The 15,208-nt window shown below is 37.6% G+C and overlaps 1 protein-coding gene across 1 annotated transcript; it reads left to right on the top strand.

Moving 5' to 3' along the window:
• Positions 1 to 49: 49 nt before the first annotated feature.
• On the top strand, positions 50 to 14,868 carry LOC143280856 (putative glucosamine 6-phosphate N-acetyltransferase). The gene is made up of 6 exons (XM_076585576.1): positions 50 to 175; positions 1,512 to 1,668; positions 2,347 to 2,409; positions 4,268 to 4,398; positions 4,938 to 4,999; positions 5,411 to 14,868. Exons 1-6 carry the CDS (start codon positions 158 to 160, stop codon positions 5,559 to 5,561), a joined length of 582 nt encoding a protein of 193 aa, XP_076441691.1. The 5' UTR covers positions 50 to 157; the 3' UTR covers positions 5,562 to 14,868.
• Positions 14,869 to 15,208: the final 340 nt, after the last annotated feature.

The following is a 15,208-nucleotide window of genomic DNA, read 5'->3' as shown; positions in this document are numbered from 1 at the left end:
TAACATGACCCCGGAAGCTAACTCCGGCCTTTGACCTCAAGGCCACCCACACAATCGCAGTTTGTGTCCGGGTGGGATTGTCCGGCCACGTTGACGGATCGTTTGTTCATTTTCTCCGTCATTTTCTTTGTTCACGAGTTGTGTATTTGTGATAATAATGGCAAATCAACAGGAGGTACGTGTTGGAAGATCTGTATTGTGTTATCATTATATGTCTTTGATGTACACCAGTCCAACTGAGGAGTTTAACTGTCAGATTTTATTTGACACAAACGATGATGCAACGGATTCTACAAAACACTTGATTAGTCCCGGTAAATGAATTAAATAAGATACACCTATCCCGGAATCTTCAAGATTTGAGTAATGCTTTGGCCTTTGATTTTTATTACAATCTTGTTACTTTTGTTATGTTCTTGTATTTATTGGTTTTTCTTTTGTTTATTATATTATTATTTCATGAACGAGGCATCCACGCATGTAAAAAAAAGCTGTACAGTTAGGTGTGTGTGTGTGTGTGTGTGTGCATGAATATGACAGCATATTCACATATCATTTTTTAAATTTGTTTTTGCTGGCATTTAAATATGATATATCAAAGAGTTTAATATTGTTACATGGAAAGGTGAAATGCCAGACAAAACGGATGGTTTGTGAAGTGGATGTTTTTTCTTTGTATGATCATCAGGAGATTGCTGTCCTTATTTCTTTCTCCATGACTGCTGTATTATGGTGGATGTTTTCTCCATGATTGCTATATTATTATTGTGGATGTTTTTCACTGTTCCTCTCACACATGATTTTCATGATTATATCATTAAAGATGCATAAAATGTTAATGAAAGTACATGATTTCTGGAGTTGATAGTTTTTTTCTTTCTTCTTGATTGCTATGGTGGATATTTTGTTCTTTGTTTCTTTTTTTTTAAATTATGATTTAAAAAAAATATTTAGAGTAATAGTACTTATACCAAGGAGCATGAAAAGTTTATGTTTAATTTGTTCCCCTTGTTTACTGATCTAGTGACAGGTCAGTTTCTTGTCACTTGGCTTGTTTCATGTCAGGTTATTTGTTCAGCTGAGTAAGATATGCATGTTGGGATACATATGTTAGTGCTAGTGTTTATCAATCAAAAACTGATTCTGCAGCCTGGTGGTAGATCTGTGATTAGTGTAAATGGTACATTTGATATGTGTGATGAGATGCTTCATTACAATGGATGATAGTATTGGCTTCAGCTTATGGAGAACCTCCTGAGAGCAAATATGGTTATGCGTGGAGGCTTACCAGCAGAATAACATCAATAGCTGGACCATCTGATTGACAAGGGTCATGCACTTTTAAAGCCTGTCAATCTCTATCTGTTCTTAGTCATAACCACAGATCATTTTAGATGGTGGCAGTAGCATGGCTTTCATAAGCTAAGTGAAATTGTGAGCTGTCAGCTATTTGAACTTGTTTTTCCAGTTTGTGTAAACTTGATTGTGATTATGAATTTGCGTTATTTCAGGTTAATGGCACAGAAGAGGTCTATCTTTATGACCCAGAAGTGCTGACAAAGTTAAACTTTGCAGACTGCAAAAAGATCTATAAAAATGGTGTTTCTCCTACAAATCCTGGTGAAGGTCTTATTATAAGACCTCTCGCACTCTCGGATTTTGACAAAGGTTTGTTGAACATTGGTTGTTATGTCGCATGCACACAATTTTATTTTGTGTGTGTGTGTGTGTGTGAGTGAGTGAGACTGGTTGGTATGATTTATATGTCTGTGTTTAGTGCACAATAATAATAATATGATATTGATTAGTGTATGACTGATTAATGTTTGCATTTTGAAAATTTTCATCGCTTTGTTTACTGCATCATTTTCTTGTGCTTATGTTGTTGCAAGAAATAAGTATAATGTGCACAAATTAACGTTCAGTCTCAAAAGATTTGGCCATTTACACCAGAAAATTGTTTTTTGCCGTAGAACTTTTTCACTTCAGGCTACTTGTATTATGAATATTTAATAGTCTCAGTCTCTTTATCACAACCCAGATTGTGTTTTTTTAGTTTGCACTTTTATGTTTGAGAAGTTATTGTGATATTGTTTATTACTTACATAATTAATGATTGTTTTACATAAATGTTCTGTACACACACACACACACACACGCACAGAGAGAGAGAGAGAGAGAGAGAGAGAGAGCACGGTATATTGTTATCTTAAAACATATATTTTGTTAAGTATGTGTCTCTATATATATCTATACAGTCTATCTATTTGCTGTCTGTCTGTCTACCTATATTTTGTTTAGCGATAGGGTAAAATCATTATTAGGATGTGTACTTTTATTTAACAGGATACATGCAGTTACTACAACAGTTGACAAAAGTGGGTGATGTGCCACAAGAAAAATTCGAAGGTAAGGATTAAAAAACCCCAAACAACCGCATAAATGCAATACATCACTACATGTCACAAATTTGATTTCAGACAAGAAATTAACCACAGTGTGCTCGTATGCTGCATCATAACAACTAATGAGGGTGTAGTTATGCTAATGTTATGATTCTGCTGGTGTAAGCATACCATGAGTTTGAACTAAAGTGACTTGAGCTGTGCTTCTGTTGATGTTAACATACTTGGACACAGAAGTGAGCAGAGGCACAGTGCAAGTCTTCGCCATGAGAGAGTGTGCGGTAGACTTCAGCCATAAGATTGTGAGCTGTGTTTTCTGTATACTCATTGTAAGCGTTGGTGTTCAGTGAGTGGAGGGAAGACCGTTGTGCATAAATCAGTGTGTCAGTGTCACTGTAAGTAGTTGGGTAAACATTGAGTGTTGGCCAAAGGTATTGACCTCCTTTGAACCCTGGTGACCTTCAGGAAAAGTTTAAGACTGATGGGTTGTGTTGTAAGTTGGCTGAAAGCGTTACTGTGTTCACAAAGTGTATATGTGTTTATGTGCTTGTGGTGCTTTGAGATTCAGCAGGACTTGTGTAAAGTGTGTGTGTGTGTGTGTGTGTCTGCGTCTGTGACACTGTATACATGTGTGTGTGTGTGTGTGTGTGTTATGTATTTTTCAATAATGTAACAGACATAATTATTGTGATCCACTGTGTGGCGAGACGCTTGAAAGGCACTGGGGTTTAGTTTGGGTAAGGAGAGTACAGCATAAAAATGCAGCCTGTTTGTGACAGCAGTCAGAATCAGCTGAAAGAGAATCCTGTCCAATAATTTGTGCCTTTAGCATTTAGTCAAGGTGTGTTCATGTTGTAACACATCCTGTTTTGCAACCTGATGATATGTTCTTTTGTGTGTGTGGATTCACAGGTGAGATATGTAGACTGGCACAGTAAGTGTAGGCTGAAAACTATCAGTGATAAAAAAAGAAAACAACAACAACAACAAAAAAAAACCCACAGTGTGGGAGGACCAGGCTGATAAACCGACACACAGTGATGTCACATGCAAGCAGATAAAGAGTTGTGAAGCAAAATTTGTTTGATAGCTGCATAATGTTTTTGATAGGTTGAAATAAAGTGTTGAATTTTCATTTTCCCCTTAGTAGTAATTTATTTATTTGTTTATTTATTTATTTATTTTATACCAGTTTGCTTGCTTGACACCTTTCTGTGTGTGTGTGTGTGTGTGACTTGACCTTATTCCCCCACTTCCCCTTCTTATCTCCATTACATGTTTGTGCATGCTTTCTTATTGTTCTCCAATAAGGATTTCATGATTTTTTGTGTGTGTTTGTGTGTTCTCTCACATTTATTGTGTTAAAAAAGAATTATCAACAACTGTGCAGTTCTTCAAAGCCAGAATACTTCTACGACAGACGATGTGTTAAAAAAGGAACTTCAGTTATTTACACCCTTGATATAATTCAGAATCATTGACAGTTGTGATATTTCTTTAAGCTGCAATTTTTTTTACCGAAACTAGATGTGCTTACTTGTGTCTTCTGGTTTTTTAGCAAAAAGTGGAAAGATCAGTCGAAAATGCTTTTTCAATTTTTGTGTTGTTGCGGTTTCAGGTAGAAAAAAAAAGCTTATATATGCTTATACGATATTAGGACTGATTTAGATAGACATGCAAACTGCCCAGATCTGTCCATATTTATTCTGGAAAAACAGCAAAAATGTGATTGCGTAAGGAAAATGATATGAAAAATCTGTGGCCGTTCCTTAGATTAAAGAATCATGCTTACATGTGATCTTACTGTTCTTTGACAGATTTGGAAAGATGAAAATGCTGACATTTTCCCCCCTTGTTTTCAGACAGGTTCAGACAGATGAAGAGTTGTCCAGACACATACTACATTGTTGTGATAGAGGACACCACCACAACACAGGTTATCGGATCAGCATCACTGATCAAGGAACAGAAGTTTATACATGGTGCATCTGCTGTAAGGAAGTCTTCAGTTTTTGTGTGTGTAACATTTAATTAAAAAAAGAATGAATGCAAACTTTATACTCTTGCTTTGTAAGGAGAGCAGGGTTACAGAAAGGCTATGCCCACCCACACCAACTGAGATATATATATATATATTTGCATTTTGCTACAATCTTGACATGTGCACACATGCACACACTTAGCTTTTCTCATTTTTGTCATTCACAGTCTGTGTGTACTTGTATATTTGTGTGTGACTTTAAAAAAAAAAAAAAATTTAAACAGCGATTTTGTTGTTAAAGTTCTATGGAGCATGGTTGTAAATTGGTTGATTTCAATGGTAATTAGAAAAAGCTGTATTGGAACTCCATCTTTGTGTACTGTTAAAGTACAAATCACCAAATGACACCTTTCATTTTAAGCATGTTTCCGTGTGTGTGTGTGAATGACAAATCTAAAATCACCGAGAGCCTTATACTGTAATAATCTTGTGAAGTATTGTTTTTATGCAGTTGAGCCTTGTTTACTTGTGATGCCTTTGATTTGTTACAGAGGGCGAGAGTGGAAGATGTTGTCGTCAGTGACCTGTACAGGGGGAAACAACTGGGCAAAGTGTGCGTATTATTATTATACAGAATTTCGTGCTTCATGGATGGTAGTTACTAATGTATAATTCTCCTGTAATTCTTATCAGCTGGCAGTGTTTGAGAGCTGCTTGAACACATTCTGCAGGAAATGATTTGTTTCTTATCTTGCTATTGGGATTTCAAAATTCTCCACTTTCAGCTGTATATCCATCAGCTTGGAACAGGGTTTTCACACACACACACACACACACACACACACACACACACACACACACACACACACACACACACAAACACACACTGTCAGCTGAAAGGGTATTGTTTGATTTTTGTTTAATTTCTCAAATTATATATTTAGTGAACAGTGCAGTCAGTCACCAGTTTCCTTTTACTGGCTAGTCTTGAACGTCACTGACTGGTTCCATTCTCTTTCCACAGTTTGCTGGATGTGTTGCTACTGCTCAGCAAAGAGATTGGGTGCTACAAGATCTCACTGGAATGCAAAGACCCTATGGTTCAGTTCTACTCCCTGTTTGACCTCAAGCGTCCTGACGGACAAAACTACATGGAGATGAGATATTTCGACTGAGTCTTGAGATTTTGACTGAGTCTGAGATGCTGACAGTGGCAGGTTGTGATATTTGCAGCACATGTATTGATTTGCTGCTTTTTAGGATATATTGAAATTTAGTTAGGTTTTGTGCTGGTACGGTTTTACCTGTGAAGAACTCCGATGCAACATATCATGCCAGTGGTGTTTCTGTGACTGTTGTGGAATTACGTGTAAAACTGCTTGATATCGATGAACATTATTTACTTTTTCATCGTTGTTATTGATATAATCCTGAATATAGAATGATGGCTAGATGGCAGAGTAAGTATAGATTATGGAGGTAATAAAAGAAAACTAAACAAACAACCCCACCCCATACAGGGACATTGCACTTTTCGAGGTGCAGCCCATGAAGTAGACTGAAAAAGAGATATCAGTATTACACAGGGGAACACAAGTTACTGTTGTGGAATTACGTGTAAAACTGCTTGATACCGACGAACATTATTTACTTTTTCATCATTGTTATTGATATAATTCTGAATATAGAATGATGGCTAGATGGCAGAGTAAGTATAGATTATGGAGGTAATAAAAGAAAACTAAACAAACAACCCCACCCCATACAGGGACATTGCACTTTTCGAGGTGCAGCCCATGAAGTAGACTGAAAAAGAGATATCAGTATTACACAGGGGAACACAAGTTATTCCCTGAAAAGGAATATGGAATTTACAACAGGCAGTTGATTATCAACATCATTAATTTGATTAATTTATCTTTTTAGTAAAGACAACAACAACAACAACAAAAATCAATGAGGTTGGACAGTAATTTAAGGTGGACATTGTTTTTGACAGTTACAAAATAAACAATAATTTTAAAAAAAAATGTGCACCATGATATAGTGTTAATTTTTTCACCCAGTTGATTGGTGAACACAGCTGATCTTTCAGCAGACAGGCAGTGGAGATTTTACTGTTTAAGAGTGTCCTTTTTTTTTTTTTGTTTTTGTTTTTTGCTGTTTTCAAGACATAATGTTAAACTTTCCAAAGATCTGATTTCGGGATTTTTTTTTTTAAAGGTATATGTGAACAAATAGTTTTATGGATCAGAAAGCAAAAGGAATGGACAGTGTAAAAACATTTGACTCACTATGCACATTTTAAAAAGACTTTTATGAATTTTGTTATAGATAGTACTGGAGAGTGTGTGTGTTTGTGTTTGTGCATCTATGTATGTGTGTAAAAAGGGATACTTATGAATAGAACAGGTGGCATAATTTTCAGAAAAATGAACGTCCTCCTTAAGTGCCTGGTTTCATGATAAAAATGAACATACTTATTTATAATTATATTAAGCAGGTTTTACTTTGTGAATACTTCATCAGGCTTTTTTGTGTTGTAGATGTAGGGGAATGTACTGAATTGTATATTTGTGATTTTGTAATGAATATTGTACTTGTGCTACAATATTATGCACTTTATTTCAAAGGACTACAGGTGTAATAGTTATTAGAATAAAGAACAAAAAAGGGATTTGTATGATTATTGTATATATAGAAGCTTACCAAATGATGTACACAGTTTGCAGGGCATTGTACGAACATGGTGGATATTGCTTGTATTTATTTATATCATTGTATTGTTTGTATTTATTTACATCATGATTGATAATGAATGTGATTGGGAACTATGTAAAGGCCAATACCAGGGTGAATGGCATCTATAGAGACTTTACGTGACATTGATAACAGAGATGAGAGACCATTGTTTCTGGCCAGTTGTACATGATGGAAGCGAAGCACTTGTTGTATACTAAACGATTTTTTTTTTCCTTAGACAAAAATGATGACTTTTTTTTTCCTTTCTTTCTTTTGTTTGTATTCTCATTATTCATCTTGTATGCACAAAGTTGACAATCGTTGAATCAAGAACCAGAAAAAAAGTGTTGGGCCTTGTTAAAAGTGGTCATATGAGTTGAATGAGATCTAATTGTCAATCTGTGTGTCTCAGTTTGTGTGTATGTTTGTGTGTGTTTTGTTTTTTTGTTTGTTTGTTGTTTTTTTTGTTCAGATCACGAGTAAAATGGCTAAAGTAGCGGTTGTGGTTTATTGCTTTTCTTTTAAAAGCCAAGTTCAGGTGTCATGGTAGTATTATTTGTCTTTATTAGGTATTTTTCTCTGCCTTTCTGCATGTTTTTTTTTCTTTTCTTTTCTTAAATTATCAACTTTAGCAACCATGTTCTGGGTAATCAGTTCTTTCTTCCTCATTTTACTGTTGGTGTTTCCTTTACTGCAAAAGGATACAACTACACAACTGTGATGTTTCAGCCTCAAATGAACACACAACAATCATAGTCCGTTGTTATGATTTATTCCCGCCAAGTGACTCTCGCGACCTCTCGTAAATCAAGGGAAATAACCTAACACCCTCCCTTTTAAGTTGTTATTTGACATAAAAGAAAATAAAAGTGTCATTGAGCAGAACAAAATTTGTCCGTTTAAATGAATGATAAATATCACTTTAATTTGTTCAATGGAAAAATTTGTTGCAATTATATAAATCAAATGAAAGAGAAATGAAAAAAAATCATTATTATATATATATATATATATATATATATTTTTTTTTTTTTTAATTTTTTTTTTAATGAATTTGAAGGGGTCTTGATATATGATGACTGAAATGAATAGAGTTCACAGGTCCAGTCGATCTGGAGTTTTACGGAATATTCTGGGACATTCAGCTAAGGCAGGAGTGGGTCTCTGGAAAACTGCAGCACCCTTGGAAGATGTGCCTAGGTTTGGAGCTTCTGGAGATGTTGCAGCACAGGCTGGGGATTTACTGTGGACCTGTGTGGGTTAAAGAGTGGACAGGAGTGGCTGGATATGGACCAGGAGTGGCTGCAGGAGGGACTGGTTCTAGGGGAGAGGAACCAGAAAGTGGGTCCACAGGGCTGGGAGCATTGATGGCTGTTGGTTCTTCACTGGGGACAGTAGGGTCAGCCACCATGGGGAAAGGGAGGTTCTCTAGTCCTTTGTCCTCAGTCCAACGTCTGCGAACTTGATCTTTGTGGCGTTTTTTCATACGGCCATCTCCTAACTGCACCTTGAAAGAGAGAGGGCCAGTGACTTCAGCAACAGCTCCATGCAGCCAGGACTTGTGAGACCCAAAGTTATGAGCATATACTCTGTCACCAGCTGCGAAGTCTCTGTCCTTAGCACTTTGATCATGATACATCTACTGCTTTGACTGGACTTCTTGCACTTTCCGAGACAGTGTTGGCTGTGTCAAATCTAGATGTGTTTTGAGTCTCCGTTTCATTAAGAGATCTGCAGGAGGCACACCAGTAGTTGAGTGAGGTATGATGTGCTGTTCAAGGAGAAAAGTGGCCAACTTATGCTGCACGGTGAGTTTGGGGGACATCATCTTCATGGCCTCCTTGAATGTTTGAACAGCTCTTTCTGCCAGGGTGTTGGAAGCTGGATGGTAAGGTGAGACCAGCACATGGCGAATGCCTAGGAACTGAGTGAATGTTTTGAACTCGGTGCAAGTGAACATCGGTCCATTGTCAGAGATGATGGTATCTGGCAATCCATGTGTGGCGAAGAGTTCTCTTAGGTAGCAAATAGTCCTTTCTGCTATGATTTTGGTCATCATCTTTATCTCCATCCATTTACAGTGGGAATCAACAAGCACAAGAAACATATGTCCCTTGAAGGGTCCGGCAAAGTCCACACGAAGTCTTGACTATGGTTTTTCAGACCACTCCCGTGGATGAAGTGGAGCTTTCTCAGGCATGTGATGAACTTGCTAGCAGGCTTCACATAGTCTGACAGTGGATTCTATGTAACTATCAAGTTCTGGCCACCACATGCAGGAGCGGGCAAGGCACTTGCAGACACCTGGATGACAAGAGTGAAGTTCTTCCAGCATCGCCGTCCTACAAGCCGGAGGTACAACAACCCTGTTCCTTAAAAGAAGACAACCACTAAGAACACACAGTTCTGTTTCATGGGCCCTGTAAAATTTCAGTTCTGACTGCCATTTTCTTGGAAGTTCAGATGGCCAGCCAACTAAAGTGTATGTCTTGACATGAGAGAACAGGGTCACGATCAGTCTTTGCTTGGATGTCAGTTGAAGTGACTGGGGCTGTCGAAAGACGATCCATTAGGAAAATGTACCCTTCTGGAGTCTCGGGCAACCTGCTGAGAGCATCAGCATGTGGCATGGTGGCTCTTGACTTGAAGCAGATTGTGGATGTATATGCTGACAGTTGCAATGCCAATCTTTGAATTCTGGTAGAGACCTCTGTTGGAATGGGTTTATGTTCATTGAACAATGTCATCAAGGGCTCGTGATCAGTGTATAACCAGAAATGGTGGCCAGAGAGATTGTCATGAAATTTCTTCACTCTGAAGGCGACTGCAAGAGCTTCTCTCTCAATGTTGGAGTAATTCCGTTTAGCTTTGTTCAGTGACCCAGAAGCGTAGGCAATGGGGCATTCTGAGCCATCAAGAAACCCGTGGGCTAGAACTGCTCATAGGCCGACTGTGGAAGCATCACAGGATAAAGTTACATCCATGTCTGGATTGAAGTGAACCAGAAGATCAGCTGACAGAAGCATTTCCTTCACCTTCTTGAAAGTTTGGTCCTGTTGAATTCCCCATCCGAAAACAGCACCTTTGCAAAGAAGATTGTTCAGTGGAGATAACACTGTAGACAACCGAGGCAATAGAAGTTGATGAGACCAAGGAATGACTTCAACTCAGTTGCGTTTTGGGGAGTATGGACATCCTGAACGGCCTTCGCTTTCTCAGGTGTGGGCTGGACTCCTTCGGCATTGATCTGGTGACCTAGGTATGTGACTTCATTCACATTTCTCCTTCTTCAACCGGAAACTTTCAGCTTCAAGTCTGCAAAATACTTCCCACAGGTGGAGAGTGTTGTCTTCATCGGTGCTGCCAGTGACCAGGATATCATCTTGAAACACTGCAACCTGTGGAATGTCCTGCAACAAGCAGTCCATTGCTCGCTGGAAGATGGCTGGTGCAGCTGAGACTCCAAAGGGCAAACGGGTGTATCTGAAAAGGCCCTTCTGTGTACTGATGGTGGTCAGTTCTTTGGACTGTGTTCACAACGGGTGCAGATGATAGTTCAGCTGAGCACTCTTGGTGAAGAGCTGCAGAGTGGCTTGCAGCTGTTTCCATAGCATGGGCCATTTCCACTGCCTTCGAAAAGGTGAGATCTTTTTCAGATAACAGCTTCTTCTGAGTTGTGGCGCCACAGAGGCCACATACAAATCTATCTCTCAGTGCGTCTTGCAAAAACTCTCCAAAGTCACATGTGAATGCTAATCGTCTAAGTTCTGCTGCAAAGTTGTTCATAGTTTCCAGCTCATTCTGCTTTCTGTTGTGAAATTTGAACCTTTCACCTATGATAAGTGGTTTGGGTGACGCATGTGCCTTGAGGATAGCAATTAGGTCGTCATGATTCTTTGTTGTTGGTGTGGCAGGTGAGCACAGTGAACGAAGCAGTGAATAATGTTTGGCACCAATAACTGACAAGAATACACTCTTCTGCTTTTCATCAGTAATGTTGTTTGTTTCAAAGTACATAGTAAGGCATTTGATATAACAATCAAAATTTTAAACAGCAGGTTTGAACTCATCAAACTTATTTGTGTGTGCCATTCTGAATTGTGGATTACACTCTAGCAAAGTTTATGACTGGAGGAAAAAAACAACGTCTAATGTCACAGTGGAAAAACAGTTTGTAGGTCTGTTGACTGATACAAAATGGCATCACCGTCTCTTTCTAGCATGAAACAAACAAGTAAATATTTCTCCAAGAACTGCCTATCTTGTGAGAACTATTACACAGAAAGCAAATAGAAATGTATTTTGGTACTTCCCTGCATGAGTCCATTGGGAATTCTTGTCGCCAACGTGATGTTTCAGCCCCAAATGAACACACAACAGTCACAGTCTGTTGTTATGATTTATTCCCGCCAAGCGACTCTTGCGACAGCGATCAAGGGAAATAACCCAACAACAACAGATGCATTTTGTCACAATAGTTAAAAGTTTGGCTTTTGTCACTGATTATATCTTATGACAAATTCATGATGATATAGCAAATGATATGTGCATTAATTTCCTTTTGTTTTTGCTGGATTATTAACTCAGTAAGTATAGAACTTTTGATGATCAGTATTCTTTTTAGGTATAGCGATTCTCTGAAAAGAGATTGACCATTGCATTTCAAAATAATATCATTGCAAAATAAGGGAAATGTCTATGGAGTTTGCAGTGCAGACTTTTTGGAAGCTTTTACTTGTTAAACTTGTTCTATTAAACCATGTTTTTAGACTGGTGTTTTTAGGGTGAAATAGGACTTTATTTTACCTTGTTCAAAAAATTATTTTATATGTTGTTGTTTTGTGCATTTTGAAGGCATGATCTGAATGACCGAAGAAAGTAGTGGAGAATCATTTATTTTTGCTCATGCTGTTTAACATTTTCTTGACAAACCATGTAAATGTTCTCTTTATCATTGTTACTGCTGCTTTAATACTGTTGGAACAGCTTTGTAAACATTAACATCAATGTATTGTTTTTATGTGTGAATATACATTGGAAATATGAATGCTGCAATGTAATCAGGTGAATAAAATGTAAGAAGGGTTAGGGATATAAATAAACCAACAAGCTGGCCAGTGATGTGATGATGTCAAGAGAGGGGTTGGTGTATAGATAACAGAAAAGACAGCGAGCACAGATATCTTGATTGAAATGAACACAGTTTTTGAAAAAGGGAAAAAATCACATATATTTTGTGATTTAATATTCTACTATGCAGCTGATAGATCAACATTGTTAAACTGTGATTCGTGATGGTGTAAAATACGAAAAAGCTGTACACAGAATGGATGTGTTCAGTCAGTCTTGGAAACTGCTTCATTATCAGAGATGAAAAAGCAAAGACTTGAAATTTGCACTCTGAATTTCTGTGTTCTGTCACAGGTAGAATATCCATTTAACGCTCAGTTCTGACAGTCAGTTTGGAACATAATGAATTTTTTATAACACAGTGCACAGTTCAAAGAAGACTGTCCAACATTTGTGACCGATCTAATCTTTAGTGAAAATGGTTACGTTTTTAATTCATGTGAGTTAATTGCCAATCCAAATTCCAAACAATTACAGCTGCTTTGATCAGTATTAAAAACAAAATTTATCAAGGAAGGAACTTTCGCTCAATGCTCATTAATTTCCAGAAATCATGGAACACAAATTCATAAATTGGGAACAGGAAGTGATGCAAGTCTTGCGACTACTATGGAGCATTGGGCATGTGTGGTTGTTCTCCCTGCTCTGTCTCAGCAACTTGTTCTTTGAAGTTTCCTGTGGGAAAGCAGCTTTTTTTCATGCTGGTTATGTATGTACATGTTATTTTTGGTCTTCTGTATACCATTATGCTTGAGGGTTCAATCATCTTATTGCTTTCCAGTTGAGGGTTCAGATGTCTGTATACTTTTTTGATTGAGGGTTCATTTTTGGGCTTTTTCCCCCCCATTGTTATATTTACTTATTCCACATGCAGGTTGTGGTCAGACATCTGATTATAGGTTCTCATGATGGTTTGGTTCCATTTGCTCTGTTCCACTGGATAATGCTTGGCACCTTGATTAGTATTTCTAATTCTAATACTCGAGTATTCCCCAGACAACCACACAGGGCCATATCGGAGTTTGGTGTTGTTATGAAGTATCTGGTGAAGGTATGCATTGCATAAGAACTAATTTTCACCTTTTCATATGTGAACAGTCTTCGATGGCAATAACTGTTTTCTCATGCTAACAAGTTGTTTTTTGTTTCTCACCACCTTGATTTCTTGACTGATATTCAGTCCTCAGCATGCAGTTTAGACTGGAGTGTGGCCATCAGAAACATGTGTTGTAGCTTATAGGATACAAGGGCAAGGTCATTTATTGTAATTTAGTTTACTTGTCAAGGTAAAGTGAAAATGTGAAAGCATGTTTGGTAAAACAGTTTAATGAACATGCTAGGAATGTTGCTGACCCCCAGAAGCCATGCTGCACTGTGTAGTACTCTTAGTGTAGTGTGTGTGTGTGTCTGTGATACAGAAATTGAATCAGGTTCACTTGCATTTGTTCATTCAATTGTGTCTCTAAAATTGTTTATCGACAACACACTATTGTATTGTACTGGTTTTCCCGAGGTTTTCGCCAAATTTATGTACAGTCTTTTTACAGACAACAATTAATGGAGTACTAGTAGTGCCAGTATTTTTTTTTATGTTATTAGTGTAAAGTCTTTTTGTTGGCAATGATAAGAGATAAATAATTCCATTGTTGAATTTGACAGGGAGTCCAAAGTGGTGAGAGTTAACTGCAGCAGGATTCTGCAGAATATTTTCCTCCTTCTATTCTGTTTTGCATTTCAGCGTTGTAATATACTGCATGGTGAAAGCAGGTCTGTTCTCATTTGTTTTCTGTCTGCAACAAATGTTTATGCACTGAGCAGAACTTTTCAGATGTCTATCCCTTGCCCTGTTTTAAATAAGTCTTTTTTTTTCAAATTCTTATAAACCTAGCCCTTGTTTTTGCTGTATCTTGGTGCTTTTGGAGAAAACCTTTTGCTTGTTCACACATGATTTACATTGAATCTCATTTCAGCAAGACATCTGTATGACTGCGAGCATGATAATGTGGAGAGAAAAAAAATGTTTAAAATCTGTGATGTGATGTTAAGCGGTCAACCTACTGTGAAGAGATCTTTGAAATCTGTGATGTGATCAGTGACTTTGTTGACAGGAAAACATGTTGGAGAGGTTTACATTTGTATATTTGTCTCAGTATTGGTGTGAAGTACACCGTGGAGGGAATTAAACTATGTGAAATGTGTGTTTATCATTCTTGCTTGCTGTCACCTGCCTTCCATTGCCAAGCCAGTGCATAGTTTCCCCCCCCGAACACCTTCACTTATAGGGATGCTGGGGTTCTGTATCTGTGTAAATTCTGTGCCAGAAATTTCTTCTTTTCAACGCTCTCTTTGTTTCTGTGAGATTGTTTGTGAACCACACTGAAAGAGCTGGAAAATAATGTGTGGTTTGACTATCAATTTCATGTGCCAAAGATGTGGGGAACTGAACCATTGGAATTTTGTTAATGAATGTGATAAGACATATTTTTGTATATTGATGACAGCTGTCAATGTACATTATTTATGTATCAGTGTCAGGTGGGTGTTGGGTCAATGGTAATAATGATGTGGGTATGATATCAATGTGCAGAAAAATAACAGTTTCAATGCTGATGTGGGTGTGCATCTTTGTGCGTGAAAGAAATCAATGTGAATGGCCATGATTATGATGGGAAAAACCACAAAAGTATTTTCTTAATCTAAACATCTACCATTCAGTTAGATATAAACACATACTCCTTCAGATACTGGTGAAAGTGAAACAAACTTGCAGCACGCAATTTATGCCCATTTTGTGGGCATCATTATGTTGAAATAAATAATGACAATACTGATAACGATGAACACTTCTTTAGCGCATTTTCTCAAAAAGAGCTCAAAGCGCTCAACACACACATATATATACAAAAAACTACAAACAGACATGAGACAACTCATCATATGCATACACACA

This window comes from Babylonia areolata, chromosome 4, assembly GCF_041734735.1.
Source record: "Babylonia areolata isolate BAREFJ2019XMU chromosome 4, ASM4173473v1, whole genome shotgun sequence".
In the NCBI taxonomy this organism is placed as follows: Eukaryota; Metazoa; Mollusca; class Gastropoda; order Neogastropoda; family Buccinidae; genus Babylonia; species Babylonia areolata.
This window is presented reverse-complemented; position numbering and strand designations above follow the sequence as displayed.